The sequence below is a fragment of the Panicum hallii genome, chromosome 5 (assembly GCF_002211085.1).
Source record: "Panicum hallii strain FIL2 chromosome 5, PHallii_v3.1, whole genome shotgun sequence".
Lineage (NCBI taxonomy): Eukaryota > Viridiplantae > Streptophyta > Magnoliopsida > Poales > Poaceae > Panicum > Panicum hallii.
This window is the reverse complement of record NC_038046.1, coordinates 55,858,944-55,882,756: the sequence shown is the minus strand read 5'-3', so window position 1 is coordinate 55,882,756 and position 23,813 is coordinate 55,858,944. Positions and strand designations below refer to the sequence as shown.

General features: G+C 46.2%; 4 protein-coding genes across 8 annotated transcripts; 3 read left to right on the top strand and 1 right to left on the bottom strand.

Moving 5' to 3' along the window:
- The first annotated feature begins 4,002 nt into the window (after positions 1 to 4,002).
- Positions 4,003 to 7,068, top strand: LOC112893008. Its single transcript, XM_025960142.1, has 3 exons — positions 4,003 to 4,692; positions 5,717 to 5,989; positions 6,442 to 7,068. Exons 1-3 carry the CDS (start codon positions 4,135 to 4,137, stop codon positions 6,772 to 6,774), a joined length of 1,164 nt encoding a protein of 387 aa, XP_025815927.1. The 5' UTR covers positions 4,003 to 4,134; the 3' UTR covers positions 6,775 to 7,068.
- Positions 7,069 to 8,018: 950 nt separating this feature from the next.
- LOC112893009 (glutaredoxin 3-like) lies at positions 8,019 to 12,723 on the top strand. The gene is made up of 9 exons (XM_025960143.1): positions 8,019 to 8,152; positions 8,346 to 8,405; positions 8,529 to 8,651; positions 9,167 to 9,241; positions 10,245 to 10,411; positions 10,896 to 10,971; positions 11,149 to 11,259; positions 11,847 to 11,969; positions 12,311 to 12,723. The coding sequence occupies exons 2-9, from the start codon at positions 8,367 to 8,369 to the stop codon at positions 12,473 to 12,475; spliced, it is 879 nt and encodes a 292-aa protein (XP_025815928.1). The 5' UTR covers positions 8,019 to 8,152; positions 8,346 to 8,366; the 3' UTR covers positions 12,476 to 12,723.
- Positions 12,724 to 13,414: 691 nt separating this feature from the next.
- LOC112891626 (60S ribosomal protein L13-2-like) lies at positions 13,415 to 16,456 on the bottom strand. 2 transcript variants are annotated; one of them, XM_025958533.1, is made up of 5 exons: positions 16,327 to 16,456; positions 15,372 to 15,505; positions 14,460 to 14,593; positions 13,933 to 14,091; positions 13,415 to 13,825 (listed from the first exon to the last, which is right to left on the bottom strand). In XM_025958533.1, exons 2-5 carry the CDS (start codon positions 15,478 to 15,480, stop codon positions 13,601 to 13,603), a joined length of 627 nt encoding a protein of 208 aa, XP_025814318.1. In that variant the 5' UTR covers positions 15,481 to 15,505; positions 16,327 to 16,456; the 3' UTR covers positions 13,415 to 13,600. The 2 variants fall into 2 exon arrangements, with proteins under 2 accessions (XP_025814318.1, XP_025814319.1); XM_025958534.1 differs by having other exon boundaries at positions 15,372 to 15,501; positions 16,327 to 16,440.
- Positions 16,457 to 17,630: 1,174 nt separating this feature from the next.
- Positions 17,631 to 20,877, top strand: LOC112895531 (thioredoxin H4-1-like). Of its 4 annotated transcripts, none has more exons than XM_025963488.1 (6): positions 17,642 to 17,788; positions 17,937 to 18,500; positions 18,569 to 18,638; positions 18,758 to 18,868; positions 19,818 to 19,940; positions 20,467 to 20,877. In XM_025963488.1, the coding sequence occupies exons 2-6, from the start codon at positions 18,478 to 18,480 to the stop codon at positions 20,626 to 20,628; spliced, it is 489 nt and encodes a 162-aa protein (XP_025819273.1). In that variant the 5' UTR covers positions 17,642 to 17,788; positions 17,937 to 18,477; the 3' UTR covers positions 20,629 to 20,877. The 4 variants fall into 4 exon arrangements, with proteins under 4 accessions (XP_025819275.1, XP_025819276.1, XP_025819273.1 ...); XM_025963489.1 differs by having other exon boundaries at positions 17,647 to 17,788; positions 18,357 to 18,500; XM_025963490.1 differs by lacking the exon at positions 17,937 to 18,500 and having other exon boundaries at positions 17,631 to 17,788.
- Positions 20,878 to 23,813: the final 2,936 nt, after the last annotated feature.

The window sequence follows — 23,813 nt, the reverse complement described above, 5'->3', positions numbered from 1 at the left end:
ATTTTATACTACTCCTACTTATAAGTTTTTAGATTTTTCTGAAGGGCATGATAAGTTATAGTAGTAGCTTGATTAATGTGGTATATCTTACAGCCTCCGCTGGTTTGCGTCTTCTACAAGCTACTGCGAACGATATTTTGGCTTTTTTGCTAACCCGCGAACGATATTTCATAATAACCAAAATTTCAAACAAAAACATGTAAGATGGTTGGATTCAATTCTGGTAGGAATTCGGGAGGAATCTCCTGTGGTTCTAGTAAGGCACAAGTCGCATTAAGTTTGATACGTAGCAAAATCAATGCTAGAACTACGTAGTAGCATTTTTAGAATCAAGATGTGCCCATCATAAAAAAAGGACTTGCCAGTCACCAAGTGCTTTAAATTGTAAGGTTTTTTGCCGCACACTGTGCGATATGATTTGATATAACCATGAAGGGTTTTTTTATACAAATTACCCGCGCAAGATTCTGTAACCAAGTTAAAAACGAATTAAACTAGTCGGCGTAAATTTCGCCAAATTAACGAGCGGTCAACTTTTGGACCAGATCGACGAGCCAAGCAATGGTAGGTTCCCTGTCCACTAGGACTAGGAACGACTGAACACATCCAGCTAATTTTAAACCAAAAAGGTACCAGAGTTGCACGCCAAAAGCACTTGTTAACAAACCTGATTTGACAGCCGAATGGTAATTAAGACGCAGTCTGTTTGTATTGTTTAATACGGTTACGTTAACATGCTACCAGTAGAAGTAGTCTAGAACCACTAGCTTACTAACCTAATCCAGTGTATCAACATCTTTCTCCTTAACGACCATGCCGATGCCGTACCATCAAACAGGTATGATTTGTGACTTAGGATCTCATGCCTCTTGTTGCGTCATCTCTGATAAACTTTGCTTAGAGGCTATCATCTCCATTTTCGTTTACTCAAAGCTTTGGATGTTGATACGGGTCTCTAGAATATGTCTTTGTCTTTTTCGTTGAAAATGACTAGAAATATAACCATTTAAGAATGTTTTTCATGACGATTTCACTTATACTATTTTCATGTGACGATTTCAAACTTTTTTCTAAACTTTGACTACACATGCCCCTGGACTTCATCTGTTCGAGAGCGACAGTATAATTTCTTCCTCTCTCATTTGAGCGTTGAGAGGTTGTATGAAAATAGCAGTATCTCAGTGTCTATCTAGTGACAATCCAAATGCAGAGGTGTTCAAAAAAAATTTAGCTAAATGCAAGATCTCTTGTCACCATTTCGAAAGAAAAGAAGATTGGAGCGGACAAAAAAAAATACAGTATAACACGAGGTCAACATCACTGAAGGTAGGGATGTAAATTGATGATTCGAAGAAGTAATATAAATATTTAAACTAAAGAAGATTGGAGATGCAGAGTCACCAATTTGCATCCATATTGGAGGCCTCTGGTTGATACTTTATGGCAACAACACCCTGTCGCGTGGTGCAAAAGGGGGCAGATCACCTCGCTAGCTCTCCGTCTCAGCTACCCCTTGCGCGGGTATTGAAGAAGCCACGAGCCCACGATGCGGCGGCGACGTCGGCGCGCGCGCGTCTGCCTGCTCGATCGATCGCTTCCTCGCCCCCACTGGTCGCCTCATTGCCTGAAACGTCGGCGTCCGACCCAACAACAAGATCCCTCAGCTCCCGATGAACAAGCGAACGACCAATCTCACGCAGCAACTTGTTGCGATGCGCCCTTGTCACTTCAACGCCTCCTAGCCCATGCTCGCAACCAACCCCTATGGCCCTTGAGGCTGTGCATCCCCGAACGCCTAGCTATGGTCCTCGGAGGACGACGAACCGTGGCTTTCGTCCTCGTCCTTCACGGCTCCCGCTGCCGCCAGAAAGCAAGGGTTGGTGATGCGCGCGTTGCTGCTGGGTTGGGCAGCCTCATCGATCACGATCACGATCAGGAAAGGGCGGCGTGAGCGGAAGGCCAGACGGGAATCGTCGTGGCCACCGTGTCCGAATGATCAAAGCCGCAGGGCGAACACGATCGACCAACAGGCTGGTTTTTTTTCTTCTTCTTCTTCTTCTTTGATTGGAACTTGAACAGTCTGGCTCTGGTTGAGACTTGAGAGGATGATGGGCTTTTCACCAACGGCCAACCAGGAGCTTTCACTGCTCAGACAGGCTGATACTACCATTAATTATGCTCTTAGCTTGTGCACTTGGTGGTGTGGTATGATTCATTGATTCTGCATTGAGAGTTGACGTAACGGGAACCTTTAGGAGTGACGGTTGATGCGCTCGTGTTCTTGGTCACTTGCTTGGTGAAGTTGGCGAGGCCCCTGGCAGTCTGGAAGAAGCACGGGTGTACCTGCACTGCACAAGCAATGTGCAGCAGGGGGGGAATCGACGCTCCAGGCTCCAGACTCCGACGGCAGTTGAGTTCCACAGAGCCGTCGACGATGATCTCGGCCCCGCCCGTGCTCGAGCTCGTCTCGGCGGCTCGCCGCCGCCTTTGAACTCTGAGAAGGGCGCGCGCGGCACGGGCAAACGACACGGGACCCTGCATGCAAATGGGCAAATGGCGTCGTCGGCGGGGGTAGGCAACGGTGGGATCCTTTTTTTTTTTTTTTGAGAAAGTGGGATCTTTTGTTTTGCGGGTGCCAGGTCGCGCGGGCCGCGGGGGAGTACTTGGGCTTGGGCCGTCGCTCTGCCTCATGAGAAAATACAAAATAGGCCCATAGTTTAGCTCTTGCTCTACACATGGAATTTTTTTTCCCCTCTCAGTCGACCAATGAACGTGTCACGTGTGGACTTTAGCAAGCAGGCATTAGTGACTAGCGAGCAACTCGACTTCGCGTGTAATTTTGTACTTCAAAGCACCGGAGGTAAAAAATTACTCCCGAAGTCTCGAGGCTTAATAGTCCCATGTGGTTGTAAAAATGCACACGTAGGGCCAGTTTGGCAGAGCTCCCAGAGCTGATTCTCTGCTGAATCTAGCAAGAGCTCTGCCAAACAGTTTTTCAGAGAGAAGTGATTCTCTGCTGATTCTGTGGAGTGATTCTCTGAAATGAACTAAGAGGCTGGGAGCTGAAAAAAGTAGCTTCTCCTGATTCTGTGAAGTGATTCTCCATCCTGATTTTAAGAGTTTATGCTAGAGAATCAAAGAGAATCACCTTCAGCCACAGAATCACTTCTCTTAGAGAATCAGCTCCCACAGAGAATCAGAATCAGTTGGAGCTCTACCAAACTGGCCCGTAGTATAAGCGCTTCTAGGCAGTGGCGGAGCCCAGCCAGCTAGGGCTACACTGCGCTCCGGCCTTTTAAGAAATTGGCAAAGAGTCGAGTATATATCTATTACATACCTGCTAATTTTGTATGAATGCATGCATATTTTATATATATTATTTTTTATTAGATCTGTTAGAGATGTAGAATTTAACTCAGGTAATGTAAGCTGCGAAAACTTTACCGACTAGCCCCGCTTGGTTTACTTTCACGCCACTGCTTCTAGGGTCCTCGTGCTCTTAGACGTACTAGGACTATGAGCCACATTGCAGGAAGCTTTTATTGTTCGGTAGTGCTTGCAGTTGCAGATGCAGCCACATCAAGCAAAACCGCATTAGTCGGCTGCTGCACTACCAACAACAGAGCCGATCTTGCTGGTGCGGCATGAAGTCACAAATAAAATTAACTACACTAAACACAGGTGAGAACTTAATAACTGCATAATGAAAATAGATGTGGTCTTGACGAATTCTTTGGTTTATAACATAATTTATTCAAATCGTGTAATGCTACGTCGTCGGACCATTTTGAAATGTAAAATAGCCTGCCCAAATGGTATACAATTATACAAAATTAGCCGCAATTTATTCAAATGCGGGAGTAATAATGCTATGTAAAATGTAAAATAACGTTACCATAACCTCTTTTCACTACAGAGCATCACATTTTACAACCTGCCTTTTCTTTGCGCACAAACCAGATCAAGACCTCAGAAGCAACGCCGTATCGATCGAAGCACGACCAAAAAAAAATGTTGGAAAATTCATCACTAGTCTCTGCCTGGTGCAAGCCGCCGCTCATTCAGTCCCTCGTCTGACTTCGCATCCCGCTGCCCGCGACTGCGAACCCGATCTCGATTCGATCCCCCGCTTCCATGGCGGCCGCCCTCTCCTCCTCGCGGCGCGCCCTCCACACCCTCCACCGCCGCCGCCTCCTCCACCCCGCCCCCTCGCCCACCGCCGCGCGGCTCTCGCCTCCCGCTCCCGCTCCCGTCCCCATCCCCCGCCACTCCCCCATCCCCTCCTCCTCCCCTTCCTCACGCTTCTTCTGCACCGCGCGCCCAGATGCGAGGCTGGGGCACTGGATGCTGCCCCCGCTGCCGCAGCGGGTGCAGCGGCTTGTGGGCGGGGTCAGGTCGGTGTCGACCCGCGGCGGGTTCAAGCTGGCGCCGCTGGGGCAGGGGGTGAAGGGGCTGGGGCGGCCCGTGGAGGCGGCGAGGACAGCGGCGGCGCGCTACCGGGAGGCCGTCGGGCTGCAGGTCGAGGCCTTCTGGAGGCGCAACTACATGATCCTCGTCGGCGCCGGGGGCGTCATCGTCTGCATCGCGCTGTGGAGGATCATGTTCGGGGTCGCCAGCACCTTCGTCGGCCTCTCCGAGGGAATGGCTAAGTACGGGTTCCTTGCCCTCGCCACCGCCATTGTCGCCTTCGCCGTGAGTACCATTCCCTTCGTGTCCGCCTAACTACCATACGCTTGTGTGTATGTGGTGAACTGGGATTGTTGCTCTGTTGATGGTTTCTGATTGGTTATAATTAGCCTATAAGTTGCCCTGTAGTTTTGCGTGTCACTCTGTTCTGGTGGTTCAGCTTGCTGTACATGAGCACATTACGACTGTTAAGACTTAATTGTCCCACCGGGTTATATTCATGGTAAGAGAATTAGTGAACTGCACTAACTGACCATTCTGTTGATCAAATGAATGTTGATGGCATCCTTGATAAAAGCAATACATTATATGGATCATATGATTGAGCAACGTGCCCGAATGTTACATACCATACTAAAATCGCTGAGATTCTCTTCTGTCCTTCTGGGGTATGCTGTCACATTTTTGAACTACGTCCAGCAATTACTTTGATTTTGAACTTAATTTGCTTAAGAACCAATTACCCTATATATGTCTCATATCGCAAGCACTACGTTTTAATCAATTTTGGTTTGCCAAACAGATCTATAATGGCTAATTAGCTATGAGTATTAGATGGGAATTTACCATGTCGATATTAATAGAGCTGTTATGCTGACAACGGCTTACCATGTAGGGAAACAATTAGAGATTCTATAACTTGCACGATGATCTTATTAATAGCAGATAATCATGCATCAGGTGTGCAAATATTAGCTCTCTGCCATCATTTTGTGGAGAAAATGCAGAGTCTGACAGTCTATTCAGCTGCAGCAAACAGAATATGAAATGTCTGAGAAGTGTTACGTGACTGCATAGTACAGAGTTCATGTAAACTGGAATTATTGTTTTGGTTTCCTCACAATATAGCCTGTTGCTAGTTTTTTCGTGACTAATTTTTGGGTTTACTCTCAGTTGTTTTTATCATGTTGGACACTGATGAAATGATGTCATTGGCAATTTAGGAATCTGAGTGCAGCTTTACTTGACATATGACGCCTCATTTTTTTTGGGGAGCAAATTATTTTAATTATCTGTCTTTGGCTTATAGGGTATGTATGCACGTGCAAGGTTGACCATAAACCCTGACAAGGTTTATCGGATGGCTATGACAAAGCTCAATACATCTGCTGCAATCCTCGAAGTCATGGGTGCACCCTTAACTGGCACTGATGTCAGAGCATATGTTATGTCTGGAGGAGGCCCTAAATTGAAGGACTTCAAATTTAAGCTGGGTGGCAAACGGTGTTTCCTCATATTCCCCATCAAAGGATCAGAAAGAAGGGGTCTTGTAAGTGTTGAGGTCAAGAAGAAAAAGGGACAGGTATTTGAATTATATCTGACAACTTATAGCAACTACTTAAGTGTGCTAGGTTGAATTTCTGATGCTTATATATGCACAATTATGACGAGATCTCAGGCCTTTATTGAATAAGCAGAATTTTGGAAAAATGGTACAGAAGCAGAGTTAAATGACCCTTTCGTGCTTCTTCCTTAATGATAGAAGTCAAGCGAAATTGCTTTTTCTTCAAATTCACTGGCACTATTTTATGTCTGTGGAGAATTGTGGGCAACTCTTTTGTTGAAATCTTGAAATGAATGACAGTAGAGTGACAGACAAATTTTGCATATGGAGTTGGTGATCTGTAAACCCTACTTCTAGTATTTTATTTGAAGAAATCTTATGTATGATCCCAACTTGCTTCAGACAGTTAGCAGATGAGTGGTTTGCTCAATGACTGCTTCTTTTCTTACCTTGTCTTAATCCCTTTGCAGTATGACATGAAGCTACTAGCTGTTGACATACCAATGGAATCAGGGCCTGACCAACAGCTATTCCTTGTCGGTGACGAACAAGAGTACAAGGTGGGCGGAGGCTTGATATCTGAGCTGCGAGACCCCATCTTAAAAGCTATGGCTGCAGAGAAGGAGTTTGATTATCTCGACGAAAGAGAGGACGCAGAGGATGAACGCAGGGAGCGTGAGGAGGCTGAGCGACGGCAACGGGAAGAAGAGGAGGAAGCATTGAGGCGTGAGGAGGAGAGACTGCGGGAGGAGGCTGCAGAGCGGAGGCGGCGGGAGGCGGAGAATCTGGAGAAAGCATCTTGACATCACCTGTATCAAATTTTCGCCTTGTTCATTGTTTTCTTTCCCTTCACCCCTCAATGTAGCAATCGGCCTTCCGGCAGTAAAGAGAAGATTGCATTTGAGTTTTCAGTTGGCGGCCGGCCGTCACCATTCACAGCGTGTTCAAGAAAGTAATAATTTTGGCTGCTCTGCAATGAATTACTTGGGGAGCAATGTAATTTAGTGGATGATTAATGGCTATCTTTTTGCTGCACATCTGGCCTGGTGCTATGAGAATTGAGATGACCTTAGGCCCTGAGCCAGTTTACCTGCTTCTAGGCATGTCGCTTGTTCTACTTAAGCGGTTAGAAAGCTTTACTTAAGGTCGTTGCTGAATGCCTACGACAGGTTGTTTTTTTCCCTCGTCGCATGACGACAATTTACCTAAAAAAATGCGTTGTTTACCTGAGCAAAATATTGATGTCACTCTCGTTGCAATGCCTGGAAACGCTGAGACTGCAAATGTCAAATCGTTGGCGTGCTAGGTCTCGGTTTGTTTTTTTTTTTTGCTAGTGTCCACAAATATACAACCCAGAGCACTCTAATATAGGTTCAATCCAAGAGATTCAAATATAAAACAAACCTGATTAGTACAAAAGGAAAAAAAATGGCTGGGAAAAAAAATCGTGCCGCTCTTGAGATACAACACTCGAGGAAGGAAACCTGGAGCAACGGCAAACGACCCAGAAGCAGAAAGACGCCTCCACATGGAACACGACACAGCGGTCTCCTTAGCGCGATTTTTAAAGCGCGTCGTCGCCATTGATTGTCTGACCGCTGCTCGCTGACGCACCGTCCTGGGTGCTTCAGCCTTTAGCATTACCCATCCACTACCACCGAGACGAACTCAATTCAGAGCCCTCGGCTCCTCTTCATTCTTCCGCCTGGTCTCAGCGTGTGTTCGTTTCCGAGTACCTAAAGTTTAGAGGGGTTACATCAAAGAGAATCTTGTCATTTAGAAGTATTAAATAAAGTCTAATTACAAAACTAATTGCAGAACTCTAGTGCTAATTCGCGAGACGAATCTAATAAGGTATATTAGTCCATGATTAGCGAATAATTACTGTAGCATCACTGTGGCAAATTATGAATTAATTAGACTCATTAAATTTGTCTCGCGAATTAGCACACAGCTGTGAAAAAATTTTATAAATAGATTTTATTTAATACTTCTAAATAGTAAGATTCTCTTTGACGTAGAGAGCGGAAACGAACATGCCCTTAGAAAACCCCAAGTGGCCAAGTCTTCCTCCTCGCCGCCAACTTTCCTTGCCCCCCATCAACTCCCCCGCGTCCCAGCCGGTTTCGCGGCGTTACGTCTCCCTTGGCGCCAAATCCGCCCCTCCGATTCCTGCCCCACGTATTGACTTGAAACTAACCTCTCCAGTCTCCGTCCTGAACTCCTGATCAGATCGGCCGCTCGCGCCTATCCACTACTCCAGCTCTCCAGCCTAGTTCTTGGGAGCCGTTTTTCCTCAATTTTTTTTGGCTTCGCACAAAAGTTCCATGGATTTCGTGATCTTTTTCCATTTCTCGACTGCTGGGGTTTGCAGTTTTGCTTGCCAGGAGTGAGGATGGTACTGAAGCGTCTGATGAGATGCTGCTGCATTAAGGTCAGCCTTCTTGCAAACGGACCGAGTGCCGTACCATCTGTACATATATGCATACCGCACCTGTTTTCAGATCCACGATTGGGTCTTGCTGCTTGCTTCTCATGCATGCTGTTTCTCTGCCAGGACTGCAGCACTGCACGCCGACGACGACGACATGGTTGCATTTGGGGTGGCAATGTCCATGTCGTTACAAGCCAAGAGAACTGGGACCAGAAAATCGAAGAGGCAAACAAGGATGGGAAAATCGTAAGTAGAACCTTGCCACTTTAGGTCACGATGCCTGAGTTTTCTCGCAATGTCTGCTTGAGGTTTGTTTGCGTTTGCGTTTGCGTTTGCTTTGTCTTCGAGTCCCCAAGATTTGGCCAAGTTGACTATGATGACCATCTCTTTTTTTGTGAGTAGTAGACTATGGACAATATGAAATGGTGTTCGGGTGTTCATATAATTCATATTATATGCATATAAAACTTCCCACTTTCATGTTCGTGCTGCTCGCATGTTTTTTAGTATGCAACTTTTTTCTGGCAAGGATGCACCACCAAAGCCACTAGTATTTCTATATATTTCTCCACTAGCTACAAGGCAAACGTACGTGACTAGGCACTTCAGGAAGTTGTAGCCATTGTGGTCAGGCTAGTCGTCGTCTTGGTGCGAAAACGCATGCTTAACTTTTCTAAAAAAATCATATAAAAGATTACAGTGTCGTACATTTCTGATATGATTTGCAGAGCTACATAAATGATTTATCGATCTTTTTGTAGGTGGTTGCAAACTTCAGTGCTTCCTGGTGTGGTCCGTGCCGGGTGATTTCACCTGTTTATGCTGAAATGTCACAGGCATACCCTCAACTCATGTTCTTGATGATTGATGCTGACGACTTAGGGCCTGTTTAGTTCACAGGCCGTAAACGCAAAAAAGCCGTAAATGTAAAATTTTCGAAGGAATCTTACTAATTTGAAGTACTAAATGAAGTCTATTTACAAAACTTTTTGCATGGATGGGCTGTAAATCGCGAGACGAATCTAATGAGCCTAATTAATCCATGATTTGCAACAGCGATGCTACAGTAACCATCCACTAATTATTGCTTAATCATGGATTAATTAGCATCATTAGATTCGTCTCGTGATTTACAACCCATCCATGCAAAAAGTTTTGTAAATAGACTTCATTTAGTACTTCAAATTGGTAAGATTCCTTTGCAAAAAAAATTTTGCCTTTACGGCACGCAAACTAAACAGGCCCTTAGTGGTATTTAGGGTCCATTCGTTTTCGGGATCTAAAGCCCGAAACATCTAAAGTTTAGAAGCCCGGCACCGAACCGGCCTCTAATCGCGCGAGTGTCCTTCGTTTAGAGGCCGCGATTCTTTAGAGGGAGCGAGCACTCTAGTTTATAGGACTGTTTTTTAGAGCCCTCTAAGGGGAAACGAACACACCCTCTTTCCCAAACCTTTATGCTTATGCAATAAGTTGTCTCAGCTCTGCAGACGTACATCTTGTTACTTGCATACATGACTTTTCGAACTGACGGTTTTGTGTCTAGAATGTCTATAGTTAGTTGATCCAAAATGACAAAAAGAGAGTCGTTTCTCCATATACAGTTAGTTTTCTCTGTTATACACCTGAATATGGGCATTGGGTGTACAGTAAGGGTGTCCAGACTTCAGAGACTGGTCACTGTTTTATCACCTAATAACGATTGATGCGCATAGATCCGAATGCTTTTCTTGTCGAAGCTGTGTTTCATCACGCATCGCTACTGCAGGCTCCAGCTGATTGGTGAAACGGTTTCAATGAAAACCATTAATTGACCTTTTCTCTCTCGATTTTTGGCCACAGGAGTTAAGCAAGACGTGGGGCATCCGGGCAACCCCGACGTTCTTCTTCCTCAAGAACGGGCAGCAGATGGACAAGTTGGTCGGCGCCAACAAGGCTGAGCTCCAGAAGAAAGTCGCTGCCGTCGCTGGCGCCGAACAGACTGACGACGCATGTGACAGAAGAGCAATGTAGGCAAAGACCATCTTTCATCAGCCTGCATCGCTCTATTTCGTGGGTTCCTTGTCATCGTGCATATGGATCTGTCTGATATCTTGTAGTTATCCGGTACTGATCTCTTAGTTTCTGTGGTAACAATAACAACTGGTGACTGGTGAGTCCATAAGCACAGCTATATTGATCTTGTCGTTCTAATGCATTATTATTATCATGTAAATTAAGATGATTTAACAGAGAACCACCACAATAAGTTATTTTTAAGTTGTCTTGTACAAAATAAATATTGTGATTTATATGCAATAACAACTCGTACAATGAGGGTGAGGGGATTGGAATTAGGTCGTTAATACGTCAAGCGGCCAGTAGGAAGTTTGCCCTATGATCGTCTTTGCGGTAGCAGATGCTTGGAGGGTGGATGGTATCTTGCAGCTAGGATGACTGTGTTTCCTTTGTCCGTGTTTCCTTCTTGAAATAGAAATCTGATGGGATTTGCAGTTTTGCCAGGAGTCAGCAGTTGAGGATGGTACTGAAGCGCCTAATGAGATGCTGCTGCTGCTGCTGCATTGCAAAGGTCAGTCCTTCCAAACGCACTCGACCCTACCGGACCTAGCACCGTGCCTTTTGTACATATATATATATATATCTCTGTTGACGCCAAAATTTTGCAACAATATCATGTCTCTTTTTTAAACCCACGGTTGGGTTTTGCTGCTTTGCTTCTCGTGTCGTATCTCTGCCCGGACTGCAGCACGCCGGTGACAAAGAGATGCTTGATTTTGGGGTTGGCAATGTCCATGTCGTTACAAGCAAAGAGAACTGGGACCAAAAAATGGAAGAGGCGAACAAGGATGGGAAAATGGTAAGCGAAACCTAGTGGGGGTCATAAGTGAAACTGAGAACCATTTATTCGGTATAGCTAGCATGATGCTTGAAGTTTCTTGTGGTGTATGTCATGTGGTGCGAAGGGTCTGGGTCATCGTTTGGGTATGCTTTGTCTTCGAGTCTGCTTTGTCTTTAGGTCTCCTGATTGCACAATTGGCTAAATTGAACATGACCAATATGAAATGGTATTCATATTATATCCATAAAACCTACCACTTTCAAAACTCACTTTGTTTACATGATTTTAGTAGTTATCTTTTTCTGGCAAGGATGCATCACAAAAGCCACTATTATTTCTATTTTTTCCACCCCAATGCAAACACATGAGTACATGACTAAGCACTTTGTAGCCATTGTGGGCAGGGTAGTTGTTGTCTTGGTGGGAAAACTGATGACTTTTCTAAATTGTATCAACAATTGTACTTACCGTACAGTTATGATATGATCTGCACAGCTACAAATGATTTGTTGATACTTTTGAAATTTATCAACAATTGAATTTACTAAATTTCTGATATGATTTGCGCAGCAACGAATGATTTGTTGATTTTTTTTCTTTTGTAGGTGGTTGCAAACTTCAGTACCTCCTGGTGCGGACCATGCCGGGACATTTCATCTGTTTATGCTGAAATGTCACAGACATACCCTCAACTCATGTTCTTGACGATTGATGCCGACGACTTAATGGTAACTGATGTTTTTTTTTCCTCCAAACCTTTATCCTATGCAAGTTGTCTCAGCTCTCCGGACGTCTTGTTACTATGAATGCGCGGACGTCTTGTGGATCCAACAGTTTTGTGTCGAGAATGTCTATAGTTGGTCCTAAATGACAAAAAGAGGGCTGTTTCTGGTTTCTAAATACACAGTTTTCTTCGCTTTTGTACATCTGAGAGTATGGGCATCGAGTGTACTGCAAGTGTGCCAGGCTTCAGAGACTGGTCACGGTTTTATCACCTAATTAAACCTGAGTGGTGAAACGGTTTCACCGAAACCATTTATTGACCTTTTTTCTTGATTTTTTGCCACAGGAGCTCAGCGACTCGTGGGACATCCGGGCAATCCCAACGTTCTTCTTCCTCACGAACGGGCAGCAGGTAGACAAGCTGGTCGGCGCCAACAAGGCTGAGCTCCAGAAGAAAGTGGCCGCCGTAGCCGGACAGACTGACGACGCATGTGGCAGCAGAATAGGCTAGGCAAAGGCCATGGTAGCGATTCTAGTTTCTGTGGTAACAATAGGTGATTCAGTAGAGCTCACACACTGCCATGTAACAGTACGATTTGACTTCCTTTCAAAAAGAAACATTACGATTTAACAAACAGTTCCTACATCAGAGAGGAAGATCGAGAGGCAGTACCTTCCAGTGCTCGTATTGCAATGTCAGTTCAGTGCTTGTGAGTCAGATAAACTGAATTCCATTCGGACTACATCAGTGAACGTTTTCTGCTGCTCGTAGTAACCACCAAGCCAGTGATGAACGAAGAACATGATACCAGATTACCATCCAGATAAACTGAATTCCTGGCTACAGCTTCTACCCAACTGCTAGTTAGTTTTTCAATCATTCAGGATTTGTGCATGAATACTGCTCTATTCAAGCACTAAGTGTTTGGACTCACTGCAGGCTTACACCTTCTCAAGGTTCATGGTGATCCGGCAGAGAGCCCAAAGAAATAAGATAATGAGCATCGCGGCATGCCAGCAGAAGCAAACCATCTAAGCTTACATCGATAATAGGATAGGCTAAAATGACGAAATTCAGTTACGACCCTTTGAACATTGATCAAACAACTGAGTACAAAGCTTACATTTGGCCTTCATATTTAATCAAACGTGGAGCTCGATCACATATGTATCAGCCTTCCATTTGATCATATGGATCAGCCTACAGTGACCATTTTTTCTGTAGCAAAAGAAATTAAATTTACACGAACGCAAGCGACCAGACATAAACTGATATTCCTGCCAGAAAGGCATGAATAGGAGGTTGACATAAGTGATAAATCCGCATGCACATTGATTTGAAAATATGATGGTTTGAGGCCACAAGGCAATCCCGAAAACTAAGCCCAGAAATTTCAGGCAGGCAAACTTCAGCAGCTATAATGAATATCGAGCATGACAGATTAAGCAATTCAGAAAAGCAAGAGGGCAAGAATCCGATGAGCCATTAGATAATAGAGTACGCAAATGAGTACCAGGTATCAAACAGTACAAGGACACCAAAACGAACGGCTGGTCTCTATTTTCAGCACCAAAACAAAACTTAGAACAAGCCCTTGGCTGTAGCATCAACTAGGAGATACTATATCCGGTCGCTTTACTTCTTCTCTTCCTTCTCTGCCTCAGCGGCCTTCTTCTGGCGGGCACCAAGGTGCTTCTTGTTCATCCGCTCGAGGCGGAGCTTGCCATAGGCTGCGAACGACTTCATCTCATCGCTGACCTTCACAACCTCTACCGAGCGCTTCTCACCACGAGTAATAGGCATGTAGTCACCCTGGACCTGGGTGGCGCTGGCAAGCTCCTCAGGAGTAGAGTCACCAGCCTGCAATGGATGTAGATGATCAGGGATTAGGTCATAACTCATAAGCAGTCAGGACAATGTCTTCAAGAGATCAGATGATACATTCAGGAAAAGGTTTCTAGCCATACCTTGACCTTGCGAGCACACCTTGGGAAGATAACCAGCTTGGCCTTGTATGTCTTCAGCCTCTGGACATTAGCCTGAAGTCCCTCAAGTGATTTGTTCTTGCGGCGGTGATCCACAGAAATGCCAATGGTTGGAGCAAGCTTCTTTGGAATGCCCGCAGCCTGCAATCACAACAATTAACTTTAAGCGAGAAGGGCAATAACGGATGATAAGAGTGGCTCATCAGCAATCATGTCAGTTTTGTTTCAGCTTTGGTGCTACAGGCTATGATGCATGATGATGAAGAGGATAACAAAACTGTAGTCATTAGCCATGATGCAATGGACAAAATTGACATGGACAAAAATCCTCTTCATCAGCAAGCATGAAAACCAGAAGTTGACACAAAATAACTAATGCCATATATAAGGTATACAAACAGCAGCAAATTATTTGAAAGTAGAACAATGAAAACAAACAAGGAGATTCAAGGAAAAAAAATGTCTCAAGAGCAACTCATATAGGGAAGAACAATGAACAAATGTATCACCTTCAGCTCCTCAAGTGTAAAGCCTCTCCCAGCCCTTGACTTCATGTTATACTTGAGAGTCTGGCATTGGACAATGGGGCGAAGAGGTCCAGCAGTTGGGCGTGGGAATATCTTCGCAGCCTTCTTTTGACGAGCTGCGTACACAACATAGCAGGGAATTAGAAAGCTGTCGGTTAGTATAAGAAATATAAAGAAAAAATCAATACATAATAACAAGCTGCCAGTAAAGATGCATCACAGGTGAAACTATCTAGGACAAGGGAGTTTTTATTTTGATTCATTCGTTGGTAGCATAAGAGTAGTGTAGCAAGTAAATCAGTGTACTCCAAATCACATATATGCAAAGCTTAGCCTCATAAAATCTCACAGCATCATGACTGGTGCTAGATATATGCCTGAATTAGCAAACTAATTAAGTAACATAACACAGACATAACATGGAAACACAAATAAATAACTATGATCCTCCTTGCTGCAAGGTGCAGGTGTTATGTAGGGGCAAGGAACAGCTAAGTGGGTGCTACTGCTTTCAGGATGACAAACTACAGTCAAGGATTTCTGGTGCATCAATAAGGATACCAAATTGTATCTTTTAACTGTACCTTTACCAACAATACAAGATCAAATGCAATAAATTGCAACCAACTAAAGATAACGCAGATTCTCTATCAATTACAATGAGAATATTGCATTGTGCAGGACACGACAATCTATTTATTGCTAGGCCACTACTACTTCTGAACTGCAACTAGAGCCTAGCTGATCATTAGTTGATCACATCGATAGCATACATAAAACGGGACCCTGATAAGACTTCGATTCAGTTCTTACGACAGTAAAAAGCAGGAGAGGGTGCACTTAAAACGTGACAAAATAGAGGTTAAAACAGAGGGTAGGGAGCGATGAGCTTACCGATGCGGCGCCTCTGCTTGCGGGCGGGCTGGTTGAACCATGTCTTGACATAGTTCTGCCAGTGCTTCTTGAAGTGACCGTTGGGGATAACGTTGTTGTGCTTCACCATCTCGCCCTCTTCCTCTCCTACCTACCTGCACATCAACATAACCACGCGATCAGCAAGGGCAAACAACAAACAGGAAAAATCAACGAGCCACCACAGCTCCATCCTCATTGTCACCGCAGCAAAATCCCGAGCAAATTACAACACCACGACACATAGTCACTGGACGCACATAACGGCACCACTCACCAACGCATCTAGAGCACCGCACAAACAACGATCGACCAAGAACACGGAGATGCAGCGCAGCAAGATCCACGCACTCATTGACTCGACACCAGGAACAAAGGGAGGTGCTAAAGGGCAGGCGCCTGAAATTTAGGCTACTTTCAGGCGACAATCATGGACCGTCAGATCACAAGTGAACGGAGGATCGTATTTCTTCCACCTCCAAACAATGAGACTGCGCTCGTTCTTTATAAGCGAAGCTCTGCAACGCGCTCCCCCGCCTCCACCGGCGGCCAGCTATCCCTGGTGGCGGCCCCACTGCCCCCTCCCACACTAACTGTTCCATTTTGCTGCTCCCCCGCTGATATCGCCGCCCACCGGATTTCCAGCTCCGCCCGTGGCAGGCGGCGCCACCGCCGTCTCGCCGTACCACCCCCGCGCCCACCTGCACCGTCGGGCTATCCTACCTCCCGAGGCCATCCTTCTAAGCCAGGGGATCACCAGGGAGCCAGCAACCCCTCCCCATTGACTCCGGCAACCTCGGTCGAGTTCTTCTATCGTCTGAAATCGACGCCAATTTCAGGCGCCTGATGGATAGAAGATGTGCAGAACAAACGAGCGACCGCCACCCACCCGCAGCACGGAACGTAGGGGTAGGAGGGAGGCGGCGAGCGAGCGTACCTGTCGAGGAGACGCGACGGCGGAAGAACGGCGGCGGAAGAGTCTGAGGTGGAGGGAGGGGTTTTGGGCTAGGCGGGGGGCGCCGCGAGACCTAGGTTGGACAGGAATGATGGGCCACGGGAGCCACAGTAGGGCTAACGGGCCTCCTTGGACATGTGAGAATATTCGGAAGGCCCATATACGGTTGGCTGATGACGATGCCCCTCATGGGCCCATTCAGTTCTGGCCGCCTTCTCCTCCCCGCGCCACTTCCTTGGACACGTCGCGTGCGCCGCGGCCTCGAGCTCCTCCCGCTCGCTCGCTCGCTCGCCCTCCCCTCGCCCGTGCCGTGGGCCGTGGCCGCGGCTGCTAGTGCTAGGCGAGCTGGTCCCGGCCGAGGCGGCGGGCCGGCTGCTGTCGTCGGCCGCGGGCTCCCTCATCGTCGCGCTCGTCTCCGCGCCGCGGAAGCTGCAGGCGGACGAGCTCGCCACCGTCCGCGCCGTCTTCCAGGAGAACACGCCCTTCGCCGTCTGCATCACCATTCACTAACCTCGCCGTGAGGTAGGCCACTCCGCCCCCGCTCCTTGGCTGCCCGTCCCTGCGGTTTCTGTGTGGTGTGGCATGTGTCCCGAACTCCTGTTGCGACCTGCAGCCTGCAGGCAGGACGCGTTCACGCTCGACGTGCTCGAGGTGCCGCATCGTCACCAATTTCCCACGCTGTGCGCGCGCTGTTTTCTGCTTTCCGTTCCCTTCACGGCTTCACTCCACAGCTGTCGATGCTGATTGCTGAATGCCTACAAAAGATTTCACTTTCCTGAAAAAAAAAATTCATGGTAGATTTTTTTTCCCCCTCGTTGCATGCTGACAGCAACGTACGTACTCCGCATTGTTTTCCTGAAGAAGACTTCAGGCGATGATGAGTCTCAACTAAAATGGATTTCACTTTCAGCACTGAAAGGAGATGTTGATGCTACGCTCCTTGTTGGGAAGCACGGAAAGATGCTCGACAAATTGCTGGCGTGCTACATGACAGCAATAATACAAGCACGCTACAACTTGCAACGCGTTTGTTTTGGATTCGGTCCAGGAGATTCAAGCATCGAAAGAATTTGCGCAGAAATTTCGCAAGACACACCATCCGAATCTGGAGCAATGGCACTGGCCGGATTTTACTGGCCGTCCATTTCACCGCCAGCTGACGCACGATTCTTAAAGCACGTCATCATCGCGCATTGCTGGCTTGATTACTGCCCGCTAACGCATCCACGTGAGCGCATCACGTGGAACGCCACGCGTGAGGAGACCTTTGCTCCTGCATTATATTGGCATCATCCATTTTCCATGCACTGATAAGCCAAAGTATCAGTAGTAGTATAGCCAGCTCCCCTTCTCCCCCAACTCCGACGGCGGCGCGGAAGGCTTCCGGTCTCCGCCTCTCCTTTGGCGCCCAATCCATCCGCCCCTCCGATTCCGGGCCTTCCAGGTAAAGGGATTCAATCATCTCCGGACTCCAGTCTGATCAGATCCACACCTATCTGCTATTCCACGCCCAGAGCGCCCCTCACCCCCCCCCCTCCCTCCCTCTTATTCGTGCAAAAGTTTCATGGATTCGTGATCTTTTCTGTTCGTAGACTTGGTCGGCGATTCCGCGGATTGGTGGTTTCAGTTCGGGTGGATTCGCGATCCTGGATAGTTTTCTTTTGAAAAAATATCCTGAATAGTAGGCAGGTTAATCCAGATGTCGCGTCTGACAGTGTACGGTTGTGGGTTGTAGCATAAAGAAACGGGGAAATATTGAGACTGTTGCCATGAGATGATTTTTTTGTTTAGCAACTATATGGGATGATGATGAGAGCTAAAGTGTCCGGTTGTTCTGGGTTCTGGCATCGGAGGCGATTACAAATTTTGGACCTACCACTCTAGCTGAACGTCGGAGGATCCGGTTCCATCGAGACATCAACCACCGCATCATCTAGGACTGAAACACTTTATGTGGTTGATATGTCAAGTAGTTGGTCACAAAGTCAGTCCTTTGATCCTCACACCAGCAGATGTTGGGAGGTCGGATCATGGTTGTGTAAGGATGGTATCTCCAAGTAGGACAGTGGCTTGAGCATTCTGTAGTATTGTTCTCGATCTTGAGAAGCCTTTCTGTTGCGGCCGTTTCTGTTGATGCTGGCTGGCGTCCTTATATTGTGAGCATTTCGTTGTGTTTTTCTTTCTGTCACGTTTCCTGTTTGAAAGAGTCTGATGGAGTTTGCAGTTTTGCCAAGGGCCAACAGTTGAGGATGGTACTGAAGCGCCTGAGGACATGCTGCTGCTGCAGTGCAAAGGTCAGCTATCTTGCAAAAACACTCAACCCAACTAATCGCATAGTACATATTATGTCTGTTTTCAAATCCACGATTTATTTTTGCTGCTTGATTCTCATGTTTCTCTGCTCGGACATCAGCACACTGATAACGATGACAAGATTGATTTTGGAGGTGGCAATGTTCATGTCATTACAAGCAAAGAGAACTGGGACCAAAAAATTGAAGAAGCAAACAAGGATGGGAAAATTGTAAGTAAAACAAACTCGAGGTCATAAGAGAAAACATATGTTCAGAATGGCATATAATGAACACCTGAAGTTTCTCATGGTGCATATAATCTGATACATGGGTTCCATTTCTCAAAGAAAAAACATGGGTTCCATCCATCTAGATCTAATTTTACCTGACAATAAGCTGCTTTCTTATTTACTGGAAAATAGGAAACTAGGACACCGGGTGACTCTTGGATTTCTGTAATTTCGTTGTTTTAGTAATGAAATTCGGGGGTTACCCCACAGTGGAAAAAAAGGGAAACTAGGACACTAATTTTCTTTCTTTCTTTCTTATGATAAAAACACAAGCAGCTCCAATGTGTGCATATGTGTAGGCTGTATCGTTGTTCATAATCTGCATCTCTATGGGAAACCTGAACTAGTTCAGCTTGTTCTTTTTGTTTTGTGGTCATTGATGTTGAGGTTTGAATTTCACTATAGTATGTTGGTATAAAAATAGAGTTGTATGGTAAAATTGATACCATTTTGCGTTTAGCCTTGGTTTGCTAATTGCTATCTTGTGCAAATTGGAACAGGACAGTTTTGTATGGAGTCCTTTTCTATACACATTTAATCCAGTCAGTTCAGTAATGAGCAGGTCACATATCAATTTTGTCCTACAAACAACAGGCGTAAGATGGAAATTCATGTTAGCGCTTAGTGGTGTTCACTTATTCATTTTACAGTATTACTATGTTACTTTCTGCTGATTAGGTTTATCATCAAAACCACTAGGCACTTCTGAAAAACATTTACACTGTGGTCAGCCTTGTCACCATCTTGGTCCATTGGTTGGGTACTATTGACATGATGTTTCAATTTTCTTTTTTTGGTATCAATGAGCAAAACTTATGCTTACAAACTGAATTGTGATATTACGACCATAATATAAAGGTGCTGTTTTTTTATTACGGATCTTTTGCAGGTGGTTGCAAATTTCAGTGCTTCCTGGTGTGGGCCGTGCCGGGTCATCTCAACTGTTTATGCTGAGATGTCGCAGACATACCCGCAGCTCATGTTCTTGACAGTCGATGTCGATGAGTTAATGGTAACCGATGTTTCACCAACCTTATTAAGTTATTCTTCGTTCTCATATTCAAGTGGTGTCATCTTTTGTGGGCTCCCTGTCATGACGAAGATACAATGCAGTCAGACTGACAATTTCCTCATCTAGAATTGCGATTCTATGATCCTGATGTAAACTATAGTGTTCGCCTACACAGCCGTTAGCCCGTGCACACACTACATAGTGACTAGCCATGTCCGTTTAATCAGCCGTTTGCCCCGTTTAATGACTAGTTAACCCGTCTAAATGGCCGTTTAGTCCGAATAAATAGTTAAACGGTAGGTGACTGCTTCTACCATTTAGGCTAACACTACTCAGTGGTGTTGTGTTCAGAGACTGCATCATCGTACTGACACAGATAATTGGGCTACTCAGTCTTACCGCGTAGGAACAGTTGACAGGCTTCGAAATTCTAGTGCCATTTCTTATCTGAAGTGTGTTAGGCCACTGCATACCAGTGGAGAAATCATCAGATAATTCCTCCGTCTTTCTTTGTCTCGTCTCGCAGGAGTTCAGCTCGTCGTGGGACATCCGGGCGACCCCGACGTTCTTCTTCCTCAAGAACGGGCAGCAGGTGGACAAGCTCGTCGGCGCCAACAAGCCGGAGCTGGAGAAGAAGGTCGCCGCGGCCGCCAGCTCCAGCGGCGGCGTGGCGCCTGACGCCAAGTGACAGGACGACGGGGTGGGCGGATATCATATCAGCATTCATCGATCAGCCCGTGCAAAGCTCGCGCTGCCCACATGTGCGCGCGTTTCTTCCCGACCCGTCGCGTAGCCGCATTGATCCGTGTGATAGCTTCCCCGATGTGCAGACTGTACAGCTCCTTCTTGGTAAAGACGGAGTAAGCATGTAAGTATTGGTTTCTGTGGTATTGGTAACTGGTGGCATGCACACACATGAGTTCATGGTGTTGGCGTTTGTGCTGGTGGTCAAAGAAGCATCCAAGCTGCACGATCATGGTAAATCGACTAGTTACTGCGGAAAAGGGGCGAGAGGAATTAGTGGGCCGGTGCGAAGGTAGGTAATGGGCCGGATTACCGGAAAGAGTCCGTCACGTCTTGGCCCAAGGCCTTCCGCATGACCTCGTCGTATGTTTTTTTTTCCTTTTTTGATTGAGGTTGCGTCGTAGCTTGCTTTGTAGTATTGATTGTTGTCAGAAAGAACATTTACGCGTACGTGGGGCGTAAATGGCGCCTGTGCGGCGCGCGGTGAATTTGTCGGAGATGAACCAACGAGGGTGAGTTTTGTTTCTCATGATTAAATTTTAATTCCGCCACATCGAATATTTGGGTATTAATTAGAAGTATTAAATATGACTAATTATAAAATTTATTGTATAAATGGAGGTTAATTCGCAAGATGAATTTATTAAATCAAATTAGTTTATGATTTGATAATGTTGTGCTATAGTAAACATGCGCTAATGATAGATTAATGAGATTTAATAGATTCATATCGTGAATTAATCTCGATTTATATAATTAATCCATCATTTGTACGGGAAGTAACATTTAATCCCCCTCGTCGTACCAAACAGGCCCTAAAGCTAACCACGTGCAATTGGCCCTAAAGCTAACCGCGACCGCAGCCGCAGGAGCAGGCGGGCAGACACAGGGCACGGCTGCGCTGCGCTTTCAGATGTCAGAGCGCGACGGGGGGACGGCGGATGGGGAATCAGAATCCGTTGGGCTCGCGGAGGCGGACGAGCGGTGCGGCCAAGGAAGAGTGTGGTGTGGTCGAGAGCAGCGCTGAACATGAACGAGACTGGGGGAGCTGGGGCCATCCATAGGCATCTTTTGTTGGCTCATTTACAGTTCGTGGACGTACAGCGTTTTTACCACCCTGCCCCTGCGGTGATCGGCACCAGCGGAGCGCACGGCGGCGGGCGCCCTTCTCTGTTGCTCCCAGATCAAAGGCGGAGCAGTAGCCAGCAGCCTAGCAGGGAGCCGTCCTCGTTCGCGGCGCACATCAACCCCACGTGTCTCCCCTCTCCCGCCAGGGATTTCGAAATATCCCGCGCGCCGGCCGGGCCGGCCCACCCGCCACAGCGAGCCGTGGGCCCGGCGGGACCTGCCCGATAGCGACGCCGCCGGTGGGCCCCGCCGCGCTACCCCCTCTCCGCGCCCGCCGGGCAGCGCCAGCGCGAGACGTGACAGCTTCGTGGTTCACGGTTCACACCTCCGCCCGCGACTCGCCAGCGAGAACGACGCGCACGGGGGGCCCACCGATCGGGGCTTTCCCGGCCGCAGCGCCACCTCGCGTGTTCCCGAAACTACCCCTGCGAACGTTCCGTGCGCGTGGTGGGGGGCAACGTAGCGGTAGCCTTCACGGAATCAAAAGGCCTTTTTGGGGCCGTCGCGAGATCCACCTTTTGTCACGTAGCGCCGCTCTCCTCCTTGCCGGTACGTAAGCGGCTCGCCTGTCGTCCATATCAGACAGACCGCCCCCATGTGCTTCGTGTGCTCGCTTATTTCTCTTTGTTTTTTGTTTTCGTTCAAAAACCCTTTTTTCTTGATTCGCCCGCGGTGAATCGGTGGAGTTCGGCGAGTAAAAATAATAAAAAAAGTCTCCATAATAACCATGCTGTACTCGTTTCATTAAAAAAACATTCTCTACACGAAAGAATTTGATTGCGAAGGCGCATGTCTTGATACAAAGAGTTGCATGGTATATTTTTTATGGCCCACCATTTCGAGACAAAAAAAATCCACCTACACACATCATTTTCAAATATCCAACTCATCCCGTAAAAGCTACCAACAATACATAGTAAGACCATACTAATGGAAAGTTTCATTTTGCTATTTTTCAGAGTACCATGTCATGTAAAGATATATGAGTTCAATGATGAAACAATGATTCCAATGCACAATTCCATTTCACGATTTCATTAACTATCCATATCATTTACTTGTGACGCATAATATTGGATGTAGTTGGATAAAATGAAACTCTCTAGCTCCCAATGCCGGTTTCATAGTCTTAGAAACATTATACACCTAGTTTTATCATGATGAAAAATATTTCCTTTCTCTCTCTCTCTCTTCGTAATTATAACATATCACCAAATTTACTGATGTGTCGTATTATTTAACGAGAATGAAGCTCCTACGAGGGAAATTTGGACTAATATAATATGCACCAAATGTTTCTGATCGTTGGCAAGTTGGCTTAACAACCACAAAATGTCACTTATTACACTCGGATGCAAAACATATCATTGGCAGATGTGTGTGTCGAGGGTTGTATAATTCAACCTGATCGATATTGAATTTGCGGATCTTGAAAGCGATTCTCCGGCCCATGCATTTACACTTGTGGATCTTGAAGCAACAGGCTACACTTATATCGCTCCATGAGATGAGCTGTTGGTTCATCGGTCCACGTGCCTATGCTTGTGTTGCAGTTGTTGGTCAATGACTCAATGTGATCGTTTACTTTTTTTATTTTTTGAACAATGATGACTCAGCTCAATGTGATAGTGTATGGACAGTTCACCAACAACTGACGAACTAAACTGTAGTGATACGTGCTTTACTTAATTACTTTAATGCACAAATGAGCTGCGTATCATGGGTCACGCAGCGGAAGTAGGTATATCACAAAAAACAAATACATGCGCGTAATAAATGTCTAGGATGACAGATGCACCTTCGAGCTAAGCTACCATTAATCGGGATACATACCACTTGATCGAGAAATAAGCATCCTAGTCCTAGCTCATCCTTTGAAATCGTAATGCACCGCAAATTTCCTCAAAGTCTCGTGAACATAGTGAATCAGACTCAGCACGAGTGCTCGTATCTATAATTTATTATTCATTTCTTTCTATGAATCTAAGATTAATCATTCTT

Bases quoted from the DNA above. Each gene is read 5' to 3' on its own strand.
- LOC112893009 (XM_025960143.1), top strand. From the start codon at position 8,367: ATGGTACTGAAGCGTCTGATGAGATGCTGCTGCATTAAG. The intron at 10,972-11,148 runs GTCAGTCCTTCC...CCCGGACTGCAG, and splicing joins GCTGCTGCTGCATTGCAAAG to CACGCCGGTGACAAAGAGAT. The intron at 11,970-12,310 runs GTAACTGATGTT...TTTTTGCCACAG, and splicing joins TTGATGCCGACGACTTAATG to GAGCTCAGCGACTCGTGGGA.
- LOC112891626 (XM_025958533.1), bottom strand. From the start codon at position 15,480: ATGGTGAAGCACAACAACGTTATCCCCAACGGTCACTTCAAGAAGCAC. The intron at 14,594-15,371 runs GTAAGCTCATCG...TTGTGTACGCAG, and splicing joins CAAGCAGAGGCGCCGCATCG to CTCGTCAAAAGAAGGCTGCG. The intron at 13,826-13,932 runs GTATGGCTAGAA...CATCCATTGCAG, and splicing joins GGTGTGCTCGCAAGGTCAAG to GCTGGTGACTCTACTCCTGA.
- LOC112895531 (XM_025963488.1), top strand. From the start codon at position 18,478: ATGCTGGCTGGCGTCCTTATATT. The intron at 18,639-18,757 runs GTCAGCTATCTT...CTCGGACATCAG, and splicing joins GCTGCTGCTGCAGTGCAAAG to CACACTGATAACGATGACAA. The intron at 18,869-19,817 runs GTAAGTAAAACA...GATCTTTTGCAG, and splicing joins CAAACAAGGATGGGAAAATT to GTGGTTGCAAATTTCAGTGC.
- LOC112893008 (XM_025960142.1), top strand. From the start codon at position 4,135: ATGGCGGCCGCCCTCTCCTCCTCGCGGCGCGCCCTCCACACCCTCCAC. The intron at 4,693-5,716 runs GTGAGTACCATT...TTTGGCTTATAG, and splicing joins CCGCCATTGTCGCCTTCGCC to GGTATGTATGCACGTGCAAG. The intron at 5,990-6,441 runs GTATTTGAATTA...ATCCCTTTGCAG, and splicing joins TCAAGAAGAAAAAGGGACAG to TATGACATGAAGCTACTAGC.